We start from the raw sequence: 27829 nt of genomic DNA on the forward strand, positions 1-27829 counted from the left end.
TTAGGTTTGATGTCAAAATCTCTACTTTATTGTTAATCATAGTAGACATTTACAGAATTGATATTTGCCTCCCAAATCGGCCCTTGTTTACATCTTCCTATGCTAAAATTCTGTTCTGGAGAAAAAATGGAGTTCATGTCATCTTTTAGGATGGATGCAGAAATAATAGGATCACAGATTAGTCTTGTCAGAGATGGCAGAATTAGGGGGTCACATCTCTTTCATTTGCATAGTTTAGAGCCAGAACGAATAAATATAATTAGAACTTCCAGAAGCCAAAAGACAAAGATCATATTTGTATTTTATTTTTATTTTTATTTTCACTCTTAATTTTATTTATTATTTTATTTATTTATTATTTGGATTTGTATGCCACCCCTCTCCGAAGACTCGGGGCGGCTCACAGCAAGTAGTACAAATCATAAATAATCCAATCAGTTAAAATATTTAAAGCTTTAAAAAACCCCATATACTAACAGACACACACACAAGCATACCATGTATAAATTAAACATGCCCAGGGGGAGATGATTCAATTCTCCCATGCCTGACGGCAAAGGTGGGTTTTGAGGAGTTTACGGAAGGCAGGAAGAGTAGGGGCAGTTCTAATCTCCGGGGGGAGTTGGTTCCAGAGAGCCGGTGCCGCCACAGAGAAGGCTCTTCCCCTAGGGCCCGCCAACTGACATTGTTTAGTTGACGGGACCCGGAGAAGGCCCACTCTGTGGGACCTAATCGGTCGCTGGGATTCGTGCGGCAGGAGGCGGTCTCGGAGATATTTTGGTCCAATGCCACTCCAACACAGTCCAACTCGTTCAGCTCACCCGACTCACCGGCTTGTTCATTCGCGAAACTCGCCCCAAACTCCTTCACTCGTCCCCCCAGCCTCAATCTCGGCGTGGGAATGTTCCCGGAGCGAGAGAGGAACTCAGGAAGAGAACTCGGAGGCGGGGCAGTTCGCTCGCTCCACAGCGGCCGCCATCTTCCGAGCCCCAGCTGATCGGGGCTCTCAGCTCTCCGCTCTCCCACGGCAAAAGCAGGGAGAGGACACCGCACAGGAACCAGGCATCGAGATGAAGAACCTTCGGCCCACCGAGTATGCACGCCGGCTCACTGAATATACACGCCGGCTCACTGAATATGCACCCCGGCTCACCGAATGTGCACGCTGGCGGCCGCCATCTTCCGAGCCCCAGCTGATCGGGGCTCCTAGCTCTCAGCTCTCCCACGGCCAAACCAAGGAGAGGACGCCGCACAGGAACCGGACACCTAGACAAGGAACTTTCAGCTCCCCGAACATGCACACTGGCCTTCAAACTAGTTCAAAACCACCTATATTTTTGATGTTATCGCTGTAGTCCAGCGGAGCAGCGGCATCCCTTCCTTCCTTCCCACTGCACCACTGGAACCGGAAAGTTTATCACCTGACATTCATCATTTCAGGCATATGGATTTCTTATACAGCCATGTTTTTCTAGTGAAAACTTGGGGTTTCTAGCTACTTAAATACTTTTATGCCTAAATTATTTTGTGAATAGCAGCCACTCACATAACTAGAAACTTTGATGTTCCCTCTTCAAATTTTTGAAGGGCACCTGGAAAAAATAGGACCTTTCATCTGATAACCCCCCCCCAATGAACCAGTTCCAGTCTTTGTCAAATTGTTTACATGATTTACTCTTCTGGCTTTCCCCCCTCTATATGGACAACTAATATTATTCTGATTTTTATTTTTTTAAAAGGTGATTCCGACAATACAAAATTTAATATTGAATAAAGAATTTAATCTGCTGCATAGTGGAAGCTTTCTGAGTGGAGAAACAAGCCTGTCAATGAAACTACAATGGATTCTTAATTCTCAAGATGAAGTTTGATATGTGACACAGCTTTGCATTTTGGAAATTAACCCACTGAGACAATTCCTGTTGTGTCCAGAGGACAGTTAGGCCTTGTACCCGCCCCATAGTCCTTGGGCAGGAAAATACTGCAAGGTGATTGGTTGGCTCAGCCTGGCAGCCTGGCACGGCCATGTTTGTCTTGTTTAGTTCTGTAAACCGTTACTTCCTGTTCAATAAAGAACCGTTACTACAAGATTGCAGTCCTTCATTCCAGCAAGGATTTAACATCTGGTGACGAGGAGGGGATACAATTCTCTTTTCCAACCAGAACAAGAATATAGGGAAAACATTTCAGGAGCCAAAACTGACATTTGCCATTCTATATGTAAATGAGTTGCAACAGGATAAAGAAACCAATGCTTGCTTTCCATTTGGGGCCAAAGAGATACAAACAGAGACACATACTCACATGCCCACAATTTAACAGTTAGTCATTTATCAGATTCCAAATGAACTCTGGATGGAAATTCAAGTAGAGAACAATTCAGAGAATTATTGATTCATACTTTTATTGAGCACAGAAACTGGACCCCACCTGCCATCGAAACAGTATCAAATAAAAGGCATTTTGCAGCAACGGGCTTTAGTCCAGTCAATCCGGGGACATGTGCAATAACAACCTGAGTTGTGACGAATATCCCAAGATCCACAACTCATTCCACAGGCACATGTAGTGGGTGTAAAACCTAGGAAGAAAAAAGGAAATGAAAAGAAAGTTAGAAAAGATAAAGATTATACAGATCTGTTTCACACTATTTGAATGTTTGGAATAATTGTAATAAAAGTACCAAGCTAAGTAGATTCTTTCAACAGTCTAGTTTAGTTTGCCTTTTGTACCCATGCATACACAAGGCAGACAGATGTCAGAGGAAGGAGTTTGATAGAGAGTTTCCCCCCAACCAGTCCTCTTCTCTTAGCCCCTGATCTTCTCCCACAAGTAGGGGTGGGCTACTGCCTGGACGGGGGAGGCGGGACGCAGTGGGGTAGCGAAAGTGGAGCTCCACCCCAATTTCCACTACAAGATGTTGAAAGAAAATGCAGGGCGTCCTGCGTAAGTCACATCCACAATGTGATAGTAATAATTTTGGTAGCCCTTCACTGCACAAGTTATTAGTTCTCACCTGGTGGACAATTGACGAAAGCACCTCGAGCAAGCACACTTTGGCAAACCCGGTGGGCTCTTGGCAGAAATGAAGACACTGGAGAATGAAACCAGTAATTGTTATTAACATATGTATTCAGACAGGATTCTTTATTTCTGTTTTGCAGACATTTATTTTGCTGTCTTTTGCTTTGCTCTCATACTTTTGCTTTCATTCCGAAGTAAGCAGAGATATAGTCTGCATATTCATCTATAGAAAACAATTACTATTTCCTCATCAAACTTAGCACGTGCTATAATAGATAAGGAAGAAGAGATGAAATCCGAAGGTCCTCAAAAAAAAGAGAAGAAATATTGAATCGCCATAGATGCAATAATGGACAAAGAGCATCGCAGGGTGAAAAAAGCCAAAGGTCTTACTTTATTAGTAGAAAAGGGCCATGAAGCCAAAAGAAGCAAAAGAATCAACTTATCCTAACTAAGCCTAAACTTATCCTAAATGTATACATATACAGTGGAACCCCGACATAAGAGCTGCTCTACTTAAGAGCAACTCGAGATAAGAGCTGGGAGGGGAGAGATATTTTTGTTCTACTTACAAGCCCAAATTCGAGATACAAGCACCAAGGAGCTGTCTCCTGAAGCCAAACGCTAACTTCCGCGTTCGGCTTCAGGAGACAGCTGCGAAGCGGCGCGCGTGTTTTATTTTTTTTTTTTCAATTTTTTTATTATTTTTCATAAAAAGACAAACAAATACAAACAAACAATGAACATAAAGTGGGGGTGTATTTCCCCCGCTTCTTATGAAAGTATAAATTCAAATATAGAAAAAGAATACATATGTGTTAACTATTATAAAAAAAAAAAAAAAAAAAGAAAAGATTAATAAATTTGGGTTGAAATTTACAAATCTTAATGTGGGTATTAAGGTTAGTATAACATAGTTACCAAAAAAGAAAGATACCTTTAATATAATCCTAATTACTATAATAAAATAGTGTTAAACCTTCAATCTAAACAGTAAGACTAAATTCAACTATTATACTTCAAAAATCTTAATATATTGTTTATACTTATACATACATAGCTATATCATAATCATCAAAAAATCCTTTTAAACTAATATTACTATTGTTATCATCTAGGTAAAAACTAATACAAAATAAAGAGAAAGAAAAAACAACCACTAACGATATATCTTATTTTTTCTTATCTATCCATTTGTAAACGTTGTTCCATGTTTCGTAAAATTTAGTATCCTCTTGATCGTTTAATCTTCTTGTCATCATATCCATTTCAGCGCAATCTAATATCTTAGCTATAACCTCTTCTTCCTTGGAGATTTCCTCCCCTTTCCAGTTTTGCGCATATATTATTCTAGCCGCAGTTAATATATGTATGATTAAATAAAAAATTTCTTTCTTATAGATCTGGGTTGTGACACCTAATAAATAAAATTCCGGGGTATTATCTATATCTTGTTTTATTATTTCTTTTAATATTTTTTCAATCATCTTCCAATATAGTTTTGCTTTGCTACATGTCCACCATTGATGATAGTAAGTTCCTATATCCTTCTTACATTTCCAACATATTGGGGATGTTTTGGGAAACATTTTTGCTATCCTATTTGGTGGGAGATGCCATCTATAGAACATTTTGATTTGGTTTTCTTTTAAGGAAACTGATTTAGTCATTTTCCAATTATTAATCCACACTTTCTCCCATGTGTCTATATCTATTTCCTTACCAATATTTCTACACCATCTTATCATAGTATCTTTTAAAGTCAACTCTATATTTTTATGAGCAATAAGTAGTTTATATATTTTCCCTATCATTTTTGTAGAGTTAGTGGTTATTAAGGTAGTTAAAGAATTCTTACTTTTATTAAAAATGTAAAGAGTTTTATCCTTCTGATATCTAGATCGGATCTGGGCATAGTGCCACCAATCTATTATTATCCCTTCTTCTTGTAGTTCAATTCTAGATTTAAGCTTCATCTGATCGTTTAATAGTTCTTTGTATCTATGAGTCATTTTCTTGTCCTTTATAGACTTTGGATGCGTTATTGCTTCTAAGGGAGCTAACCAATCTGGGATGCTTAAGAAATGATTCTTCTTTATATCTTTCCATACTTCTAGTAAGTATTTCCTTAATGTATGCCTTTTAAAATATGAATGGTTTTTGTCCTTGTCATACCATAAAAATGCGTGCCATCCAAGCATTAAATCATGTCCTTCTAGTTCGAGTGTTCTTTTATTATCTAAGATTATCCAATCTCTAAGCCATGTTAGTGCGGCGGCCTGATAGTATAATTTCCAATTTGGAAGGCCAAATCCTCCTCTTTCTTTAATATCTTCTAAGCAATTCATTTTTATCCTTGCTTTTTTACCTTGCCATATAAATTTTTTAACTAAGTTGGTTAAAGTTTTTAAAAAGATACCCCCTGGGTTTATTGGTATTGTCTGAAAAAGAAATAAGACCTTGGGTAAGATGTTCATCTTAATTGTTGCAATTCTTCCTAAGAAAGATATTTTCAAATTGTTCCAAGTTGCTAAGTCTTTTTTAATTTCTGCTAACAATTTCATATAATTATCATTTTTTAATGTTATTGTTTTCGCTGTTAAATTTATTCCTAAATATTTAACCTTTTTTACAGTCTTTATTCCAGAGATAGTTTCTAATTTAGTTTCTAGTGTTTTGTTCATATTTTTAGTCAAGTAATGTGTTTTGTTTTTATTTATCTTTAGACCTGCTACGTTTCCATATTGTTCAATGGTTTGTAATAAAGTAGGAACTGTTGTAGTCGGTTCTTCAATTATAAACATTAGATCATCTGCAAAGGCCTGGAGTTTATAGATTTCATCTCCTACGGTTAAACCTTTTATTCTGGGGTCCGCTCTTATTTTAATTAATAAGGTTTCAAGGGTCATAATAAATAACAATGGTGATATAGGACATCCTTGGCGAACTCCCTTATTTATATCAAGTATTGGTAATTGACTGTTATTCAATATTATATTCGTTGTTTGTTTTGAATATATGGTATCTATTAGATTAACAAATTTTGGGCCAAATCTCATTTTATTTAATTGCATTTTTATAAATATCCAATTAACGTTGTCGAAGGCTTTTTGAGCATCCAAAAACATTAAAGATGCCATCTTATCTGGGTGTTGTTCATAGTACTCTAGTATATTTATTACAGTTCTAATATTATTTTTAATTTGTCTCCCTGGAAGAAACCCATTTTGGTCTTGGTGTATTATTCCATTTATAACTCCTTTGAGTCTCTCTGCATAAATGGCAATAAAAATCTTATAGTCTACATTTAATAGTGATATAGGCCTATAATTTTTAATTTTTTCTGGTTCTGTACCCTGTTTATGTATTAAGGTTGTCAGTGATTCTGACCAAGATTTAGGAATTTTTCCGTCAAGTCTACAGGAATTAAAAGTTTCTAACATATGATTTCTTATTGTTTCATTATCTATCTTATACCATTCTGCAGGTATGGCATCTGGGCCTGTGGCCTTGTTGCTTTTCTGTTTTTTAATTGTTATTAGGAGTTCCTCCATTGTTATTGGTCCATCCATGGTAGCCTGTTGATCTTCTGTTATTTGTGGTAAATTTGAAGCCTCTAAATAATTAAAAACTTCATCTTCAATGACATGATCTTTAGCATATAATTCCTTATAAAAATTATACACAATGTCTGCCTTACCTTCTGTGTCGAATTTTATTTTACCATCTTTATCTTCTAATTTTTGGATTAATTTTGATTGACTCTGTTTTCTAAGTTTATACGCTAGCCATCTGCCAGGTTTATTTGCATATTCAAAGTATTGTTGCTTTGCTCTTTTAATCTTTTCAGTTAGTTGGTTTTGTTCTATAACTCTAATTTTATGTTTAATTACGTTTATTTCTGTCTTTAGATCTCTATTCTTAGTATGTTGCTGTGACAAGGATTCTAATTGTTTTAGTTCGTTTGTTAATTGTAAATACTCTGATTTCTTTTCCTTATTGTATTTTGCTGTATAAGATATTGTTAAACCTCTTATGTACGCTTTAACTGTATCCCATAAGTTCTGTGGAGTAGTATCTGATGTTTTATTAATTTCAAAAAATATTTTTAATTCCTTTTCAATCCAATCCTTATATTTCTTGTCGTTTAATATATACCTGTTCATCCGCCAATTGTTCTGTTTATTATTCATCGTCATATAGACCACTATTGGATTATGATCGGCCCATGTATTAACGTCTATCTCAACTTCTCTTATCTGTTCTGCCACCGTTTTTGGTGCCCATAACATGTCAATTCTCGTCCAAATTTTGTGAGGATTGGAATAAAAGGTAAATTGCCTTTTGAGAGGGTGTCTTTCCCTCCAAATATCGCTTAATAATAGTTCCGCTTTCATTTTTTGAAAAGTACTGGGTAGCAAGTTTCTTCTTGTTTTTTTGCCTTTTCCCCTTTTTTTATTACCTCCCCCTCCTGAGTGGTCTAATTGTCTATTCGCGATAGCATTAAAATCACCTATTATCAATAGATTATCAATAGCTAAATCTGTTATTATTTGGTGTAAATTTTTATAGAATGTCATTTGATCTTCATTGGGGGCATAAATAGAAACAACCACTAGAGGTCTGGGTTCAATATCTACTTGTACAATCAATATCCTACCCTCTTTATCCTTATATATTTGTTTGGAATTTATAGAATTCTTGACATACATCACTACACCTCTTTTTTTTTGGTCTGCTAATGCAGCATACATTTTTCCAATTTTGGGATTCAACAGTAATTTTTGGTTATCTTTTTTAATATGAACTTCTTGTAGTATTGCAATCTGAACATTTTGGTTTCTGATTTTGGAAAAAATTTGCTTCCTTTTTCTTGGTTCGTTAAGTCCATTAACATTTACGGAAAAGATTTTCAAGTCTTTATTCATTGTCATTTAATAGGTTTTTTGGTTTCTCGCTGAGGTTGAACTCTTCTAGAGCCTTGGTCCTGCTCTATTACTTGGGCAGTTGCCCCCAAGTTTTCTTCTTGCTGAATTAGTGATTTTTCCCCTGGTTGCTGTTGAGCTGGTTGTAATTGGACCACTAGTTGCTTACTTGCATGGTCGGAGTGGCCCAAACCACTCTGTTCAAGAAAGAACATAGCTTGATCTACGTTTTCCAGTTTGTACCTTGTAGAGCGCCATGTCAGAGAAAGTCCTTGTGGAATAAGCCAACGGTAAGTGATATTTTCTTTAATCAAGATTTTGGTTAAAAAGTGGTAATCTCTTCTGTTTTCTCTGACACTTCTTGGAACTTGTTTTAATATCTTTATTTCTACTCCATGTCGTTGAGGCGGGGAGTTTCTTGAATAATGAAGTATCTCATCTCGCAACGCCTTTCTTGTAAATTTAATATGTATCTCTCTTGGGAGGTTGTGTCGACGGATATAGCTATTCGAAATTCGGTATACTTCATCGATTTCTTTCTGTAAAGCCATGGGGTCCTCTTGAAGTATACCTCCAATGATTTCCGCCATAGTCGTTTTTAAGTCTTCATCTTTTTCCTCTTTTATATTCTGAAATCGAAGTCCGTACGAAGCTCGTTGCATCTCCAGCTGAATGATAGATTCATCATATCTTTTGTATCTTTCATCAGCTCTCCCTTCAAGATACTCCATTCTTTTCTCATTTTTGTCAGCTTGCTCTTCAACTTTTTTAACTCGGTCATCACTTTCTTGAAGAGTTTGTTGAATCTGCTTTATCTGATCTTTCATCTCGCCCATATCAGCTTTCATTTGAGCCATCTCCACTTTAAATTCTGCCAAGTCAGCTTTTATGGCTTCTCTTTGTTGTGTTGCCTCCTCCTTTATGGCTTCTCTTTGTTGTGTTGCCTCCTCCTTTATGGCCTCTCTTTGTTGAGTGGCATCTTCTTGTGATTTGACCATAAAGTCCTTCAAAGCATTCAAAGTCTCATGGATAGTTGCAAGATTGGACTGCATTGTTTTGTCTTTGTCTTTGTCTTTGGTAGACATGGTTAGCACTTGATGCGAAGGAGAAGAATGCGGTGACACTTGTGGAGATAGAGTAGTTGGTGTTGTTTGTTTCTTTGTTGTTTTAACAAGAGTTGAGGTGTGGGACATTATCAAATTAGAATCCACTATTTCAAATTTTAAGGTTAGTTTCAATTTTATATATAGTGAAAAGGAAAAGAAATTACTATAAATTCCAAATCTATTCAATATATTTTGTTTCCCTTATAATATGACTATACCAATTCAATAGCAATTCAATTAATAACAGAGTTCAAAAAAAGAAGAGAAAAAAGAAATATTATTGTTTAGTGCCACAGGGAAAAAAAAACAAGTATTAGCCTTTTCAAGTAAAAGGAGGACAGAAAATGAAAGAAGAAAAGAAATATCAACTGTATATAGAAGACAAAAGAAAAAAAAGAAAAAAAAAGTTTTTTGGAGGAGAAGACTTTAGGAGGAGGGAAGAAAAAAAGAAAAGGGGAAAAAGTGAAGTAAAAAGAATTGTTCAAAAAGAAAAAGAAAGAGGGTGGTATTTTAGTTCAACTATTTAGAATAGAGCAGGAACACAAGGTTTATTAACAATGCATATAGTTCAAACCAAACTTCTTCTAGTAATAAAAATGTAAGGAAGAAAGTCAAAGAAAAATCAGGGAAAAAACCAGATAATTATTCAAAGACACAATAACAATATTGTATACTTAAGTTCTTCTTATAGATCCTGTAATTTTGCTAGGAAGTAGTAATGAAGATCCAAATCTCAAAGGGTAAAGTTATATTTGATTTCAATTCAAAATTCAAGGAGTAAAGCAATTCCAAAGCTTGCTTATGTTCAAGATGGAGTCAGTTTATTTTCCAAATTCAAGACAGGAGCAAAGAACAAAGAAAGAGATCCCCAAGATGGAGTCAAGTTAATTTTCGTGCAGCAGGCAGATGTTAAGCAAATAATCCAAAAGGTATCAGCAATAATCCAAAAGGTGTCAGCAAATAGTCCAAAAGGCTCAGCAAGTATTCCAAATAGGTTAATCCAACAATAAGTAATCCAAGAAAGAAGTGATTTCAATCTCTTCTAGGTTCCATTTAATTCATGATTATTAAGTTATTCATGTTGTGAAAATAGGCAGCAAGAAAGAAAAAAAGGCAGCAAGACTGTGTTCCTCCGCTTCAAAAATTAAGTCCAGAAGATTATAATTTTAAAAGTCTATCAAGAACAGATTCTGTTCATCACTAGAAATTTTCTTTAGCAGTTAAAATTTTCTAAATAGTCATGTCAAATTTAAACTATTTTGTTAAAGCATAAAGTCAGAAAATTATTTTGTAGATTCCCAAGTTCACGTTCAAAATGGAAAAGTAAAAGTGAAGAAGAAAAAAAATTAGGTCCGGCTGTTATTTGCGGATGGGTTTAAACAAGAAAAAACTTTCACTTTCGCCCTGGAAAAAAAAACTTTTACTTAAAAGTTTTACGATCTTCTGACTTAAAAACGAAACACAATGGAGATTTTTACCTTAAGTCCTTTCTCTGCTATATTCTTTTTCTATGTAGATGTAGATATTTTTACTTTCGCTTCTTTGCTTTTATTCTTCCCGCTGAGTGAGGGGAGAAAGCGCTGGCCGGTCCTCTTAAGCAAAGAGGAGCGGTTCTCCCGTCTCCGAAGCTGCGGGGCGAACCGCTGCCTCTGGAGTCCTGGCGATGGGTCCTCGGGCAGAGGAGAGCCCCCTGTTCATGGATCGGGCCATCCGGGCCCGATCCGATCGCAATTGCGACCTTCGGAGGGGGTAGAAGAGATTCGCCTGGCAGAGCCCTGCCAGACACGTCTCGCCGCGATCTCCACCAAACCGGAAGCCCCGCGGCGCGCGTGTTTTAAAAGGTTGCAGCCGGCCTGGGGGGCTCGGGGGGGTGCTTGCAGCTTTCTTTCTTGCTCTTTTTCTTTCTCTCTTTTACCTTCCCTTCCTCTATTTCTTCTTTTCTTTCTCCTTCCCACCTTCTTCCCTCCCTCCCTCCTTTCACTCATTCCTCTCTTACTCTCCCCTTTCATAAGTTTCCTTGCTTCCTTCCTCTGTTCCTGTCCCTTCCCCCTTTCTTTCTTTCTTTCTTTCTTTCTTGCTCTTTTTCTTTCTCTCTTTTACCTTCCCTTCCTCTATTTCTTCTTTTCTTTCTCCTTCCCACCTTCCCTCCCTCCCTCCTTTCACTCATTCCTCTCTTACTCTCCCCTTTCATAAGTTTCCTTGCTTCCTTCCTCTGTTCCTGTCCCTTCCCTCTTTCCTTCCTTCCCACCCTCCGTCCATTCATTCACCCATTCCTCTCTTGATCGCTTAAAGCCGGTCCCTGGTGCAAAAAGGGTTGGGGACCTCTGTCCTACAGGATTGGGTGGCAGAGAAGTTGAACATATGTAAATTTAAAAGTTTAAGAAAGTTTACAAGTTAAGTGAAAGAAACTTCATTATTCATTTATATGTACATGTACATTTCTTCATTAAAAACATGTCTTTCTGCATAATTTAGACTAACTTTGTGAGTTTTTTTAGGGCTGGAACCAATTAAAATTATTTACATTAATTCCTATGGGGAAAAGTCGTTCGAGATAAGAGCTGCTCGACTTAAGAGCCCAGGTCCGGAACGAATTAAACTCGTATCTCGAGGTACCACTGTACTAACTTATTAATTCTAACTGTATACTAATTTATTTCACACAGCACCTTTTATAATTCTCTGTTTTCTATGAACTAATGCAGCTAATATATATGGGCAGTTATAAATGATGCTGTAATTCATGAGCCTGCCAACATAATAGATAAGGCTGCAGGTATGTTGTTGTTGTTGTTGTTGTTGTTATTACTATTATTATTATTAATTAGATTTGTATGCCGCCCTTCTCCAGGTCACAGAGTAGATACAGACATAAACATGTAGCACAAATCTAATAATTTAAAAAACAACTAATAGAGTACAGTGATAGATTTGTTTGTTTTTATTTATTTATTTATTTTGTCCAATACACAATAATCCACAATGAAGGTTATAGAGGATATACTTGAGTAAAATATATTAAAGAAAGAATAGAAGGGAAAATATAGGAATAAAATATATCTATGAGAGAATAGCAGAAAAGATATAGGGATAGAAGAGAAGATATATGAGATATCGGAGAGACTATAGGACAGGGGTGGAAGACACTCTAGAGCATTTATGTACGCCCCTCTTAGGAATCTGGAGAGGTCAACCGTGGATAGTCTAAGGGTAAAGTGTTGGGGGTTAGGGGATGATACTACGGAGTCTGGTAATGAGTTCCACACTTCGACAACTCAATTACTAAAGTCGTATTTTTTGCAGTCATGTTTGGAGCTGTTAATATTAAGCTTGTATCTGTTGTGTGCTCTTGTGTTGTTGTGGTTGGAGCTGAAGTAGTCTTTGAAGGCAGGACATTGCAGCATATGATCTTGTGGGTATGATCTTGAGGTTGAGAAAAGCTTAGATCATGTTTAAGGTGTCATAGTTCTAAGCTTTCTAGACCCAGGATTGTAAGTCTAGTTTCGTAGGGTATTCTGTTTCGGGTAGAGGAGTGAAGGGCTCTTCTGGTGAAGTATCTTTGGACATTTTTGAGGGTGTTTTTGTCAGAAATGTGGTATGGGTTCCAAACAGATGAGCTGTATTCTAGGATGGGTCTGGCGAAAGTTTTGTAAGCTCTAGTAAGTAGTGTGAGATTGCCAGAGCAGAAGCCACATAGGATTAGATTAACAACTATTGAAACCTTCTTGGCGATGTTGTTGCAGTACGCTTTGGCACTTAGATCTTTAGTTATTAGTACTCTGAGGTCCTTGACCGAGTGGGGATTATCTGTGATAATTTGTTTATTCAGTTTGTATTTGGAGTTCTGATTCTTTTTGCCGACATGTAGGACAGAGCATTTGCTGGTTGAGATTTGGAGTTGCCGTGTGTTAGACCAATCAGAAACAGAGTCTAGGTCTTTTTGGAGAGTAATTGTGTTATCAGTGCTGTTGAAGAGTTTTACATCATCTGCAAAGAGAAAACAGTTACTTGTGATGAGATTGCAAAGATCATTAATGTAGAGAATGAAGAGCGTTGGTCCCAGTACGCTACCTCGAGGGACACTGCTTTTAACAAGGACAGGTGTGGATATGGAGCTTCTTATTTTGACCACTTGTTGTCTGTTTGACGGGAATGCTGTAATCCAGCTATGGAGGGATCCTGAGATGCCATAGGATTTGAGTTTTAGAAGTAGTTTATCGTGGACCACTGAATCAAAGGCTTTGCAGAAGTCAATATAAATTGCATCTATAGATTTTACTTGATCAAGATAAGTTGTCCATATGTTTTTGCAGTGGAGGAGCTGCAGGTTGCAGGATAGTTTTTTCTGAATCCAAATTGTTTGTTAGAGAGCAGATTATTAGTTTCTAGGTGGAGAGTAATTTATTGGTTTATAATTGATTCCATGACTTTGCATGGGATGCAGCATAGTGATATTGGTCTGTAGTTATCGACAAGAGAGGGGTCTCCTTTTTTGAAGATGGGAATTGTTCTGGTTTCTGGCTAGAGCCTCTGTTAATTGGAATAAAGGCTTACTGAATGCAGAATGAATGTCCATGGAGAATCAGGTTTTAGGTCTTGCTTTCTTTGGGTGACAAAGGGGTCCTGGCATTGCGCTTCCTGAATTCGTTCTCAAAGATCTAGCACATTATGGGCGGCTGCGATTGATGCAAGAGGCAGAATGGTATGAAGCAGCACAGGTTCTTGGTTTTGGGTGTATTCAGGTTTGCGAGACAATGCATAGGCTTGTTTGTTGTCGTACTTGGAAATGTAGGTAATGCGGAAGTCGAATCTGGCAAAGAAAAAGGACCATTGGATTTGTCTCTGCCTCAGCTTCCTGGCAGTTTGGAGAAATTCCAAGTTTTTGTGGTCAGTTCTGACCTGTACTTGGAGATGGGCTCCTTCCAGGTGATGTCGCCAGGTCTCAAAAGCAGTCTTGATAGCTAAAAGTTCTTTTTCCCAAATGGTATAGTTACCTTCTGCAGGTGTTAATTTCCTAGAATAATAGGCACAGGGAAATAAAAGTCCGCCATCTTGGCGTTGCTGGAGAAGTACAGCTCCTACTCCAACATCGGAGGCTTCGGCTTCGACGATAAATGGATGGCCGGGATCAGGGTACTGGAGAATAGGTTCTTGCATGAGCAAAGTTTGTTGTTCTGCAGTGCCCCATTGAAATGGAACTTCTTTCTGGAGAAGGCAGGTGAGGGGTGCAGTCAAGGTGGCGAAGTTGGGAATGAAGATTTGGTAATAATTGACAAATCCCAAAAATCATTGGACATCTTTGGCTCGAGCTGGAGGTTGCCAAATTTGCAAGGCATCGAGTTTTCCAGTGTCCATGATGATGCCTTGGGGGGAAATGATATGGCCTAAGAAGTCAATGGATGTTTGAAAAAATTGGCATTTTTCTAACTTGGCGTAAAGGTGATGTTGTCGGAGGCGTGGAGTACTTGTCATAAATGGTGTCATCAATGTAGACGGCCATGAAGTGGTCAATAAAGTCCTTAAAAATCTCATTCATAAAATATTGGAATACTGCTGGCACATTGGTAAGTCCAAAAGGCATGACAGTGAATTCAAAATTTGTATGCCGCCCCGAGTCTGCAGAGAGGGGCGGCATACAAATCTGATTAATAAATAAATAAAATAATAAAAAATGGCTGTAGCGGGTGCCGAAGGCGGTCTTCCATTCATTGCCTTGACGAATGCGAATGAGGTTGTAGGTGCCTCGCAAGTTGATTTTGGTGAAAATTGTTGCCATGCGGAGGCGGTCCATGAGTTCAGAGATTAAAAGTAGAGGGTAGCGGTTACGAATGGTAATGGAATTGAGTTTATGATAGTCACAGTATTCAGATGATGACATTTTGGACCCACGCAAGCGCAGAATTATGCGTAGAAGAGACCAAGTAAGAACATATTACAGGAAATAAGGGAGGCCACCTGTGTTTGGGTGGGGCTCCAGTAATTAGGGCTGCTGCTATAAATAGCAGCATGTGGGTTTGGCCATTGTGGAAAAATATCTGATCGGAGTTCGTCAGGAATCCTGTGTTTTCTGGACTTTGTTGCTTTTTCACGCCTTTGAAAACAAAGCAGAGCAACGTGTGTGTGTGTGTGTCTCACTTCGTTGGAAGAAGAAGGGGTGTGAAGTTTCTTCACAGCTGCTAGCTAAGTACTTAATGACTGCTTAAGGGAAATTGTACAGACTACCCGGTTGTTTTGGGAAGAGTGCTCTTTGCAATACAAAAAGAGTGCTTTGTTTATTTTGAATTTTGTGATAAAGAACATTGTTTTGAATTTTCAAACGTGTGTGTGTCTGAAATTTGTACCCTTGAATTTTTGAGAGGCTCCTATCAGAGAGCCCGGCAGAACAGAAATAAGATAAATATTTTTACTGTGCGTATAGGAGAGTTATGAACAAAAACTACTGAGTGTCACTAGAAACTAGACCATTTTGAGCAGACAAGAGATCACATGAAAAGTATTTCTGAGGATCTATACCAACTTAGAGGCTCTATTTTGGCATGGGTGACATGGTTCCTTCCTATAAGCACAATTTCTTCAACTGCCATGTTCTCCTCTATCCATAGGCCAATGGTATTCAACCAGAGCGACTTTAAGACTGAACATTGGGGAAATTCCAGGCTAGTCACGAGAAGATAAATAAAGAGGAGAGAGAAGAGAAGGGGAAAGGAGGAGAGGACAGAAAGGAGAGGACAGGAGAGGAGGAAAGAAGGAAAGGAGAGGAGAGGAGAGGAGAGGAGGAAAGAAGGAAAGGAGAGGAGAGGAGAGGAATTAATTCTTTATGATTAGGGGTTTCTGGATAAAATGGAGAGATTCAGGTTGATAGTTAATTTGTCTTTCAGAAATACCAGGATATCCTTTTGTAAAATCAGAATTTTTTAGACTCATCAAGCATACCATGGTAACCAGTCCCATGAATATTCTATTGCTTACACTTTGTATGTTCCAAAGATAGAAGATGTCTATATTCTTCCTACACGTAACTCAGAAAAATAATTGCTATTTCTGATCCCTGCTGCACTTTGAAAATAATGTGACCTATTTCACTTTCTGGTCTGCCGTATTGTTACAAAGCAAAGTGACTGAGAATCTGGATGGATAAAGTCAAGAGAGTGGGGTGGGGAAGGAAATTACATTCAAAGGCAAACTCTAAAATAACTGCCTAATACTAACAGTTATACAGAGATAGTTGAATAGAGAATATATAGCCCAGTGCAATGCATTGTCCATTGAATTATTTACTGTGTCATGTTTAAAGCAAGTATTGGTGCAACCTGGAGCTCTTGGCCTGCCACAGTATTACTTATCTTATATCCCCAATGCAATGCTTTACTCTATCAGAATAAATGCTTATTGTCAAATCATGAATCTTATAACCTGGGAAGATAATAATAATCCAAGGGTAAAGTGTTGGGGGATTGGGGATAGAAACATAGAAACATAAAAGACTGATGGCAGAAAAAGACCTCATGGTTCATCTAGTCTGCCCTTATACTATTTCCTGTATTTTATCTTACAAATGGATGACACTATGGAGTCCGGTAATGAGTTCCACGCTTCGACAACTCAGTTATTGAAGTCATATTTTTTACAGTCAAGTTTGGAGCGGTTAATATTAAGTTTAAATCTATTGTGTGCTCTTGGGTGTTGTGGTTAGCTCTGGCCCAGCTCCTGCCCCAAGGAATGTGTAGGGCGGCCACCGGACACACCGACTGGTCGGCGGCCGCACTAAGCTGGATGCTAACCCCTCTGTGTAGCTGATCCGTCTTAGACTGCCTTACTACAAGGGACACCCCCCCTTGTCTAAAGGCCAGATCAGCATACTGGAAGGCTCGGAGCGAGGTGTCAGCCTGAGACGAAGCCATGGCCTCGCTGACCCTGAGGGCCCCAAAAAACATGACACAAGTCGCTGCCCTAAAAAGACGGGCCTCGTACAATGAGGCACACAGACTGTCAAAAACCCCGTTAATTAAAGACAGCTGCTCCATCGTCAGAGCCCGACGAGTGTCACCAGGGGCCCCCGCTCGCTCCCTCAGCCAGCCTTCCAGCATCTTCCGAATGCGGAAGTCACCCAAAAAATCCGCAACCCCCCCCCCCCCCCCGCCTTGGACAGAAAGGCGAGGCCAGCTAACCTGGACCGGATCGTCCTAACTGACAGGCCACGCTGCCTAAGCTGGACGCAAAACTCAGCCAGGTGCTCTACAGGGACAGGCCAACAAAGTTGGTAACCCCTGCCCTGCCTGAAATCCCCAAACTCCTTACCTGCACGCTGGTATGCCCTGAGGGTGCCGGGCGCTACAGACAAGGAGATTGCCCTGGATGCCTCGTCTCTCCACCACTCTGGATCCCCCCCAGACTCCAGAGGTGGCCGGGGAACGCCTCTGGCAACTCTCGGGCCCACGGGGCCAGGGTCCGAAACCTGGACAACTGACCACAGGACAAGGCATCAGCGACCCCGTTATCCAACCCGGGGACATGCCTAGCCAAAAACAATGTGTTTAGGGACAAGGACTTGTGCACAAAATGGCGGACAAGCCGCATGACCCCTGTCGCTCTTAGAGGACAGGGCATTCACCACATGGACAACCGCTAGATTGTCACACCAAAAGTGCACGGTCTTGTCCCTAAACTGCTCCCCCCAAAGCTCTAAGGCCACTATTAAGGGGAAGAGCTCTAAGAACGTAAGGTCCTTAACCAACGAAGAGGCACTCCATTCCGGAGGCCATGCCGACCAGCACCACTGGTCACCTAACACTACCCCGAAACCACAAGTCCCCGCGGCATCAGAGCAGAGCTGCAACTCAGCTTCCAAAAGAAGCTCATGCCTCCAGAAAGACAAACCATTAAACCTGACCAAGAAATCCCACCACACGCCGAGGTCAGCCCTGACCCCAGCGCAGAGGCGGGTACGAAGATGGGGCAAACGGAGCCCCTTCATCGCGTCGTATACCCTTCTGGAAAAAGCCCTACCAGGAACAACCACCCGACAGGCAAAATTAAGAATGCCTGCCAATTCCTGAAGCTGCCGTAGGGTAACCTTCCGGCAGCCCAGCACCTCATCGAGCTTTCTTCTGATCTTGAGCAACTTCTCTAGGGGAAATCTGGAAGCTTGCTCCTCCGAGTCCAATTCAATACCCAGAAAGGTAATCCTGGTGGCGGGGCCTTCGGTCTTCTCAGAGGCTAAAGGCACCCCTAACTGAGCACAAAGGGCTTCGAAGTCCCGCATAAGAGCAAAACATTGCTCCGAATGCGCAGGCCCCGCCAACAAGAAATCATCAAGGTAGTGAACGACCGTACCCAGACCACTGTGCCTCCTGAGCGCCCATTCCAAAAAGGTGCTAAAACTCTCAAAAAGAGAGCACGAGACAGAGCAGCCCATAGGCAAAGCTCTGTCCACGTAATAACCACCCTCGAAATGGAAGCCCAACAGCTCAAAGTCATCTGGGTGTATGGGGAGGAGCTGGAATGCCGACTTAATGTCGCATTTACCCATAAGGGCTCCCACCCCACACCTCCTAACCATAGTCACGGCTGCATCAAAGGATGCATACCGGACTGAACAAAGCTCGTCAGGAATGAAGTCATTCACTGACTCCCCTTTTGGAAAAGACAAATGGTGAATCAACCTAAATTCACCACTCGCCTTTTTGGGGACCACACCTAAGGGAGACACACGAAGATTCGGGAAGGGCGGCTCCGGGAAGGGCCCGAGGACCCTGCCCTTGGCCACCTCCTTCCGAATCTTCTCCCTAACAATGTCTTCATGACCAACAACCGACCTAAGGTTGTCAGACATGAAGGCCCTCCTAACACCCATATAAGGGATCCTAAATCCCTTCGAGAATCCTAGCAAGAGAGCGGCCGCTCTCGAGCGAGGGTGATAGTCACGCACGAGGCCGACACAAAATGGCCGCCGCGAGCAGACTGACAAGTGTCTGCTCGTGGCTGCAGTCCGGGCGAAAAGGCTGAGCCTCGGGCCTGCTCGCCCTTATATAGGGCAAGCAGGCCCCACCCGGACCAATCAGCAGCCGGGCCAGTCAGGCCCGAACTCCCGAGCGAAGTCTCGCCTCGCGAGAATTCACTCGGGATCCAAGATGGCGGCCACCATGAGGGTCCGGTGTCTCCCGGTCCCTCCAGCAAAGCCTGCTGCCGGGTAAGTCCGGTGCCATCATTGTGTGCTCTTGGGTGTTGTGGTTAGCTCTGGCCCAGCTCCTGCCCCAAGGAATGTGCAGGTGGATGTGGGGGAGACATCCACATGCTGCAGGCCTGTTTTGCTCCCAGTGGAATCTGCCAACGAAGTCTCCTCTGACCAAGGAGGCCTGAGTGACAGGGAGGAGGAGAGTTTGGCAGACAGCCCAGGAGGAGATCAATCATCTGTATCATCTCTGGATTCTGAACAAGAATTAATGACACATCCACGCATGCGTAGAGTGAAAATGAGAAAATGAGGCCACCTGTGGTTGGGTGGGGCTGCTGTAATTAGTGCTGCTGCTATAAATAGCAGTGTGTGGGTTTGGCCGTTGTGGAGAATTATCTGATCGTTGTGTTTCATGAATGTCTTGCTGACTCTGGCCTTAGTTTGTTGACTTTTCACCACTTTGAAACCAAAGCAGAGCAAAGTGTGTTTCACTTGGTGGAAGAAGAAGGGCTGTGACTTTCTTCACAGCTGCAAGCTAAGTACTTACGAACTGATAAGAGACTTGTACAAATGACCAGGTTGTTTTGGGACGAGTGCTCTTTGCAATACAAAAAGAGTGCTTATTTTATTTTGAATTTTGGGATAAATAACATTGTTTTGAATTTTCAAACGTGTGTGTCTGTCTGAAATTTGTACCTTTGAATTTTTGGGAGGCTCCTACCAGAGAGTCCAGCAGAACATTGTGTTATTGTGGTTGAAGCTGAATGGAGTTTGTAGAGCTCCAAGTCTGCTAAATATGCATTCAGGAACCTGTACCTGTCCTTAGAGACATGATATAATTTAAATTGAGGGGTTGCTCTGCATATGTTTTCTTCTTGTGTGACTAAGTTAACTAAACCTTTAGCAATTTTTAGACATATAACTTACTGAAATCCATTGCCTTTCCATTGGATTGGATCATATTGGAGGGGGGAGATATGCAAAATGAATTTCTTTAAAAAAATTAAAACAGATCTATTGCAAAATATACGAAAACAATATAAAATATTATAGATCCACTTTATCAAATCATTCACAACTTTCAAGGTGGAAGAGCCTGGTCCTTCAAAAAATTAGCAAAACCAATTGGAACCACCCGTATGCCAACAGAGAACAGATTGTTGCAGGTTGCCTCTCCCATGCACAGCAACACATTCTATGTTGCCTACACAAAGCATCTGATGATATGAGAGGAGGAAAAGCACCACATTTAGAGCAGTGTCTAAATTCATTTTCCAGCTGTATCAGCTGCAGAAGGACAATGGAGATGTAGGCTGTGGCTTGTGGACTCATCCTCTGGAAATAGTTAGTGAATCATCATGTATTTTACTACCTACTAATCATGTATTTACCTACTAAAACCCTCATTGTGTATTGGACAAAATCAATCAATCAATAAATAAATATCAGGACAAGGAGGCTGTGTGGATTTGCTCTTTGACACCCTGCATTTCATTGCTTCGGGTTTTAATGATGTAGAGTCACCAAGTGTTAAAATTATATAGGATCTTTTAAAAAGTCAGAGTTTACTCCTATCTAAAATGAAAGAAAATCATTAACTACATGAGCAAATTCAATATACCTAAAATATTACTTTCCCTCCCTTTTTAAAAAATTATTTACTGTTCTGGGTTAGACAAGAGATCTGAAATACAGGGGGTGGACAAACAAATGGAAACACTTGACTTTTTGGCATCATAATGTTTGAACATGTTCAAATCAATAAAAACTTGACATATTTTAATGTTTTTTTAAATTCTGTTATTTGATATGTTTTTTAAAACTACCTTTTGTTTTTACAGAAATTTAAGGAAATTGGTTATAACCTTCTAGAAATGGCAGACTTCTCAGACTTTCAAGGAGGCCAAATTGTTGGTGCTCGAATGGCAGGTGCCAGTGTAACAGAAAGTGACCGAATGTTTGGTGTTTCAAGAGGTAATGTCTCAAAAGCAATGACTGCTTTGAAAGAGAATGGAAAACGTCCTCAGCCAAGCACAGGTCTGGTTGAAAGTCAAAGTTGTCTGAGAGAGACCATCGGACTCTAAAGTGAATTGTTAGAGTGGATCGCAAGACCCCAGCCCCTAAAATCACTGCAGAGCTCAATAAACACGTACAGAGCCCAGTTTCCACAAAAACTGTTCAAAGGGAACTTCACAAATCTGGATTCCACGGAAGAGCTGCAAGGTGTTCCCATTTTTTTGTCCACCCCCTGTATATGACTCTTATCTCTAAGGCAAGTGATGTGTGCAATACGTTTCTGCCTGGAAGTAGACCGATTGTTCTAGTGATTAATGCACAGGTTATCTGAGGAACGTCTTCCAACTTCACCCACCTGTCTCACATGACAGGACATGTTATGTTTGAAGTTTGACTGGTGAGGTACAGGAAGAGAGGCCTCTCTGGTGTTGTCCCTGTCTCATGGATCAGCTTATCCCTAAAGGCAAGGCAAATCCCCTGTTCTTCTGGAAGAACATTAAGTAATGGTTTTGACAGCTTATCTGCAGGTCCAAGAATGCTATGCAACCCTGAGGGTGGTCAGGAGGCTAAAGGTAGCCACTCTACCTCTTTTACTTAGCAATTGTCCCTTCAAATTAGCTTTAATCTGCTTTTTAACTTGATTTTACCTACAGCAGTGGTTTTGTGGTGACCACCAACCATAAAATAATGAAATTATTAGGAAACTCAGGGGTGGGTTCTAATTTACCTTACTGCCGATTCGCTTCCTCCTGCATTGCGTGACTGCGCCTCATGGACACATGGGCGCTTTAAAAGCACACACATATGTAATGTTGATTTTTTTTTTAATTGCAAAAAAAAAAGCTGGAATCAAGATGGCGACGCATGTGCAGTGCCAAAAATTCAGCTTTTGTGCATACACTTAGAAGTTCCCATGGCACAGATACATATTTTTTCATTTGCAGCTGGGTGGATCTGCCTAGAGACAGATAGAGGAGCAGTATCTCGGTTCCTAAGACCATTAGAAATATATGTTTTCCGATGGTCTTAAGGTGACCCCTATGAAAGGGTCATTCGGTCCCCCAAAGGGGTCCTGACCCACAAGTTGAGAACCGCTGAGCTAAAGCTTTTATATTGTTTTATTATTTATTCTGTAAACTGGCCAACGGTATGCAAATGTGATGAGGAGTAAAAAAAAAAATTGATAAACGAAAGTGGAAACCAGGAAACTAGGAGTGTCAATCCTGCCTTAAAATGGAAGCCAGCTGGGTGACTTTGGGCCAGTCAATTTCCCAGCCAACTCAAGCCACAGGGTTGTCGTTGTTGTGGGAAAAATAGGAGGAGGAAGGAGCATTAGGTATGTTTACCACGTTGCTATATTAAAAAATAATAAAGGAGAGAGATAAATTTAAAAAACACTAAATACCTGCAGCATCAACTGTTTTCTTAGTCTTCGATTCAATCACATTGTCAACTTCACATGTCTGAGTATTTACATATTTTTCAGAAAGCAACACAGTCAACAGTAGGAATATGAAGAGTTTCTTCATCTTCGGGATGCAGAACTTCCTGCAGAGAAAAAACAAGGCAATCATTCATCCTGACATGGTAATTTCAGAGCCCCCTTATATCTTTCTTTCTTTCTTTCCTATTTACTTTCCCCATCATTCAGAGAGAAGGATGTCTGTGCACGTTTACATATATTAGAAAATAATATGTATGTTTTGTTTGTATAAATGGATGAATTTTTTTTAAAAATCCAGTGTTACAACCCACATTCACATCTGGTAACCCAAATATCAACTCTTGCAGAGACTTCCTCGCTACGTTTATTTATTTATTGGACTTTTATGCCGCCCTTCTTCGAGGACTCGGGGTGGCTCACAACATATAATAAAACAATACATAACATTTCGGGTCCAATTAATTAAATATATAATCTAAAACTAAAACCCCTAAAAAACCTGTCATTCTCATTTAATCAGTTTCTCTCAGTCCATTCATCAGCCAGGGAGCAAGAATCTAATGGCCCCAAGCCTGGCAACATAAGTGAGTTTTGAAACTCTTGCGGAAGGCAAAGAGGGTGGGAGAAGTAACCACACTCCTCTGGGGGGAGTGATTCCAGAGGGCTGGGCCCCCCACAGAGAAGGCTCTTCTTCTAGGCACCACCAACTGGCAATGTCTAGTTGATGGCACCTGGAGAAGGCCAACTCTGTTGGACCTAACCGGTCACTGGGATTCATGCCTTTCTAACACACTGCTGGATGCTGTCCTCCCACCTTTGGGACATTATAGCTGTTATCAGTGGTTCTTCAATTATAAATACCAAATCGTCTTCAAAAGCTTGGACCTTATAGGTTTATTTCCTTATTCTTAGACCTTTTTTTTATTTTTTTTTATTATTTTTACTAGTAATGTTTCCATTGTTAATATAAATAGAAGTGGGGAAATAGGACATCCCTGCCTAACTCCTTTCTTAATTTCAAATTTTTCTGTCTGTTCACCGTTAATTATAATTCTGGCATTTTGTTTAGAATATATTGTATTTATTAATTTTATAAAGTTTTGGCCAAATTTCATCATTTCAAGCTGTGTTATCATAAATTTCCAATTGACATTATCGAAAGCCTTCTGAGCATCAAGAAAAACCAGCGCCATCTGTTTCTCAGGGTGCTCTTCATAGTATTCTAATGTGCCTGTTATTATTCTCAAATTATCTCTAATTTGTCTCTTGGGAAGAAAACCATTTTGGTCTCGATGTATTAATTGATTCATTTTTTAAAAAATCCTTGTTGCATAAATTGTAATAAATATTTTATAGTCCGTGTTCAATAGAGATATCGATCAATAATTATTGATTTTTTCTTTTTCCGTTTCTGTTTTGGGTATAAGTGATATTAATGCTTCTGACCATGTTTGGGGTATCTTTGCTTCTTGGGCTATCTGATTGTAAATTTCCAACATATTGTTTTAATAATAATAATAATAATAATAATAATAATAATAATAATAATTTATTAGATTTGTATGCCATCCCTCTCCGAAGACTTGGGGCGGCTCACAACAATAATAAAAACAATATAACAGTGAAACAAATCTAATATTAAAAGAAAAAGATATATAAACCCCCAGAAATTAAAACCATACAACACATACATACCAAACATAAAATATAAAAGCCTGGGGGAGGGGGGTGTCTCAGTTCCACCATGCCTGGCGATATAGGTGGGTCTTGAGTAATTTGCAAAAGACAAGGAGGGTGGGGGCATTCTAATCTCTGGGGGGAGTTGATTCCTGAGGGCCGGGGCTGCCACACAGAAGGCTTTTCCCCTGGGGCCCACCAAATGACATCGTTTGGTCAATGAGACAAGGAGAAGGCCAACTCTGTGGGACCTTATCAGCCACTGGGATTCATGCGGTAGAAGGCGGTTCCGGAGGTATTCTGGTCCAATGCCATGTAGGGCTTTAAAGGTCATTACCAACACTTTGAATTGTGATTGGAAACTGATCGGCAGCCAATGCAGGCAATGGAGTGTTGTAGAAATGTGGGTGAATCTGGGAAGCCCCATGATGGCTCTCACAGCCGCATTCTGCATGATCTGAAGTTTCTGAACACTTTTCAAAGGTAGCCCCATGTAGAGAGCATTGCAGTAATCGAACCTCGAGGTGATGAGGGCATGAGTGACTGTGAGCAATAACTCCCTGTCCAAGTAGGGCCACAACTGGTGCACCAGGCGAACCTGGGCAAACGCCCTCCTCGCCACAGCCGAAAGATGGTGTCCCAATGTGAGCTGTGGATCGAGGAGGATGCCCAAGTTGCGAACTCTCTCTGAGGGGGTCAATAATCCCCCCCCAGGGTAATGGACGGACAGATGGAATTGTCCTTGGGAGGCAAAACCCACAGCCACTCCGTCTTGTCTGGGTTGAGTTTGAGCTTGTTGACACCCATCCAGACCCCAACAGCCTCCAGGCACCAGCACATCACTTCGACTGCTTCGTTGATCGGACATAGGGTAGAGATGTATAACTGGGTATCATCGGCATATTGATGATACCTCACCTCATGCCCTTGGATGATCTCACCCAGCGGTTTCATGTAGACATTAAATAGCAGGGGGGAGAGGACTGACCCCTGAGGCACCCCACAAGGGAGAAACCAAGAGGGTGACCTCTGACCCCCCACTAACACTGACTGCGACCGACTGGAGAGGTAGGAGGAGAACCACTAAAGAACAGTGCCTCCCACTCCCAACCTCTCCAGCCGGCGCAGAAGGATACCATAGTCAATGGTATTGAAAGCCGCTCAGATGTCAAGAAGCACCAGGACAGAGGACAAGCCCCTGTCCAGGGCCCACCAGAGATCATCCATCAACGTGACCAAAGCAGTTTCTGTGCTGTAGCCAGGCCTGAATCCAAACTGCTGAGGGCCTAGATAATCGGCTTCTTCCAAGGACCGCTGGAGTTGGAGCGCCACCACCTTCTCAACAACCTTCCCCATAAAGGGAAGGTTGGAGACTGGACGGTAGTTATTAAGCACGGCTGGATCCAAGGAAGGCTTCTTGAGGAGGGGGTGCACAATTACCTCCTTATAAGGAGCCGGAAAAGACCCCCTCCCCAAGGAGGCATTGACAATCAGCTGGACCCAGCTCCGTGTCACCTCTCGGCTAGCTGAAACCAACCAAGAGGGACACGGATCCAGTAAACAGGTGGCGGAACTCACAGCTCCAATGGCCTTGTCCACTTCATCAGGTGTCACCAAGTCAAACTCCTCCCAGACAGATGGACAAAGACGTTTAGCCCCAATACCTCGACTGACTCGTTGTCAGCCGATACTGCTATAGAATTGGAGTTGAGGTTTTCTAATATTTTTATTTCTTGTTTGTATAATTCAGCTGGTATACCATCTATACCAGTTGCTTTATTATTTTTCTATTGTTTTATCGCTACCTATAATTCAACTAAGGTAATTGGTCTATTTAATTCTTGTTGTTGCTCTTCCGTTAATATTTTCATATTTGATGATTCTATATATTTTTCTACTTCTTCCTTTTTTACTTCTTCATATACATATAATTTCTTCTAGTACTTTACTGCTATCCTTTTCTTTTCTTCTTTGTCATATTTTATGATACCTTGTTCATCTTCCAATCTGTCTATGATTTTCCTTTCTTTTTGTTTTCTTAATTTGTGAGCCAGCCATCTGCCTGGTTTATTAGCTTGTTCGAAATATACTTGCTTGGCTGTTCTAATTTTATCTACCATTTCCTCCTGATATAAGAGATTAATTGCATGTCTAATTTGATCTTTTTTCTCCTTAGTTTTTTATTTTTTGGATTTAGTTGTAATTCTGTTTCTATTTGTTTTAGTTCCTGTTCTAATTTTTCCTGTTTAATTTCTTTTGTTTATGTTTCCTTGCCATATATGATATTGCTAAACCCCGAATATAAGCTTTTGTCATGTCCCAAAGTGTTTGTGGTGTAATGTCTTCAGTTCTATTTATCTCAAAGAATATTTGTAGTTCTTTCCCTAATATCTGAATGTATTGCTTTTCCTTTATTATTTTTCTGTCCATGATCCATTTTATTTGTTTTTTACTATTTTCCTTTCTCCAAATTAATATTATCGGGTTATGATCTGCCCAAGTATTTAATTCTATTTCTATTTTTACAATTTCATTACTTATCTGGGGTGTTGCCCATACCATATCTATATGAGACCAACTCTGCTGTGGATTTGAGTAGTATATGTATTGTTTGTCTTTATCATGTTTTTCTCTCCAAGAGTCTTTTAAATTCATTTCTTTAACTATCTCCCAAAAAGTTTTAGGGAGATTTTTCTTTTTTTTAATATTTCTATTCCCTTTATAGTCTAATTTCTTGTCTGATATTGCATTGAAATCTCCTAATAAAATTATATTCTCCAATTCTAATTCGATAATTTTTTCATGTAATTTTTTATAGAATTCAATTTGATTTTCATTGGGTGCATAAATCACTATTAACATTAGGGGCTTTTGATCTTTTTCCAATTCTATTATTAAAATTCTTCCCTCCTGATCTTTATATATTTCTCTTGAACTAATCAGTTTGTTTTTAAAGATACTGCGGTTGAAATTTTAATGTTTTAGATGGCTTTTAAAAACTACTACAGTATTGCATTTTAATGTTCTATTTCCATAAATGAGTAAGAAACACTGCTCATAGGTAGGCTATCAGTATGGTAATATAACAACATGTTTAACCCCTAGATTCCTACAAAAAAATTAAATAATTTCTCTACTCATGATCAATATGAATCTGCAGCAAAGTCCAAATAAACCATGACAGTTATCTCAGTTTTTAAGTCAACAGTTCTACTGAGTGATTATAGCACTTCATCCATTTATTTAATCAAACTAATCTTCTATGAAGTGAATTCAGATCAACAAATAAAATCTGTAATTTGGCAATGCAATCAGAAGCCCCTTAGAGTTGATGGCATGGATTCTCATATGGGACAGTAGATATAATAGGGATTTAGAATAGCCTCCTGTTCTTATCCCCTCCTTTCCTTGCCAAATGATGTACAAACATACCTTTAACAGGGACAATTTTTTCCCTCCAAAG

General features: G+C 40.0%; 2 protein-coding genes across 2 annotated transcripts in view; one reads left to right on the forward strand and one right to left on the reverse strand.

The window, feature by feature from the left end:
• The window catches only part of STXBP2 (syntaxin binding protein 2), a 209452-nt gene that overhangs the window by 93584 nt on the left and 88039 nt on the right, over positions 1 to 27829 (forward strand). The window lies entirely within an intron of this gene.
• RETN (resistin) lies at positions 2420 to 27820 on the reverse strand. The gene is made up of 4 exons (XM_070735913.1): positions 27799 to 27820; positions 22651 to 22793; positions 3017 to 3094; positions 2420 to 2581 (listed from the first exon to the last, which is right to left on the reverse strand). Exons 2-4 carry the CDS (start codon positions 22772 to 22774, stop codon positions 2448 to 2450), a joined length of 336 nt encoding a protein of 111 aa, XP_070592014.1. The 5' UTR covers positions 22775 to 22793; positions 27799 to 27820; the 3' UTR covers positions 2420 to 2447.

This window comes from Erythrolamprus reginae, chromosome 2 (genome assembly GCF_031021105.1).
Source record: "Erythrolamprus reginae isolate rEryReg1 chromosome 2, rEryReg1.hap1, whole genome shotgun sequence".
NCBI lineage: Eukaryota > Metazoa > Chordata > Lepidosauria > Squamata > Dipsadidae > Erythrolamprus > Erythrolamprus reginae.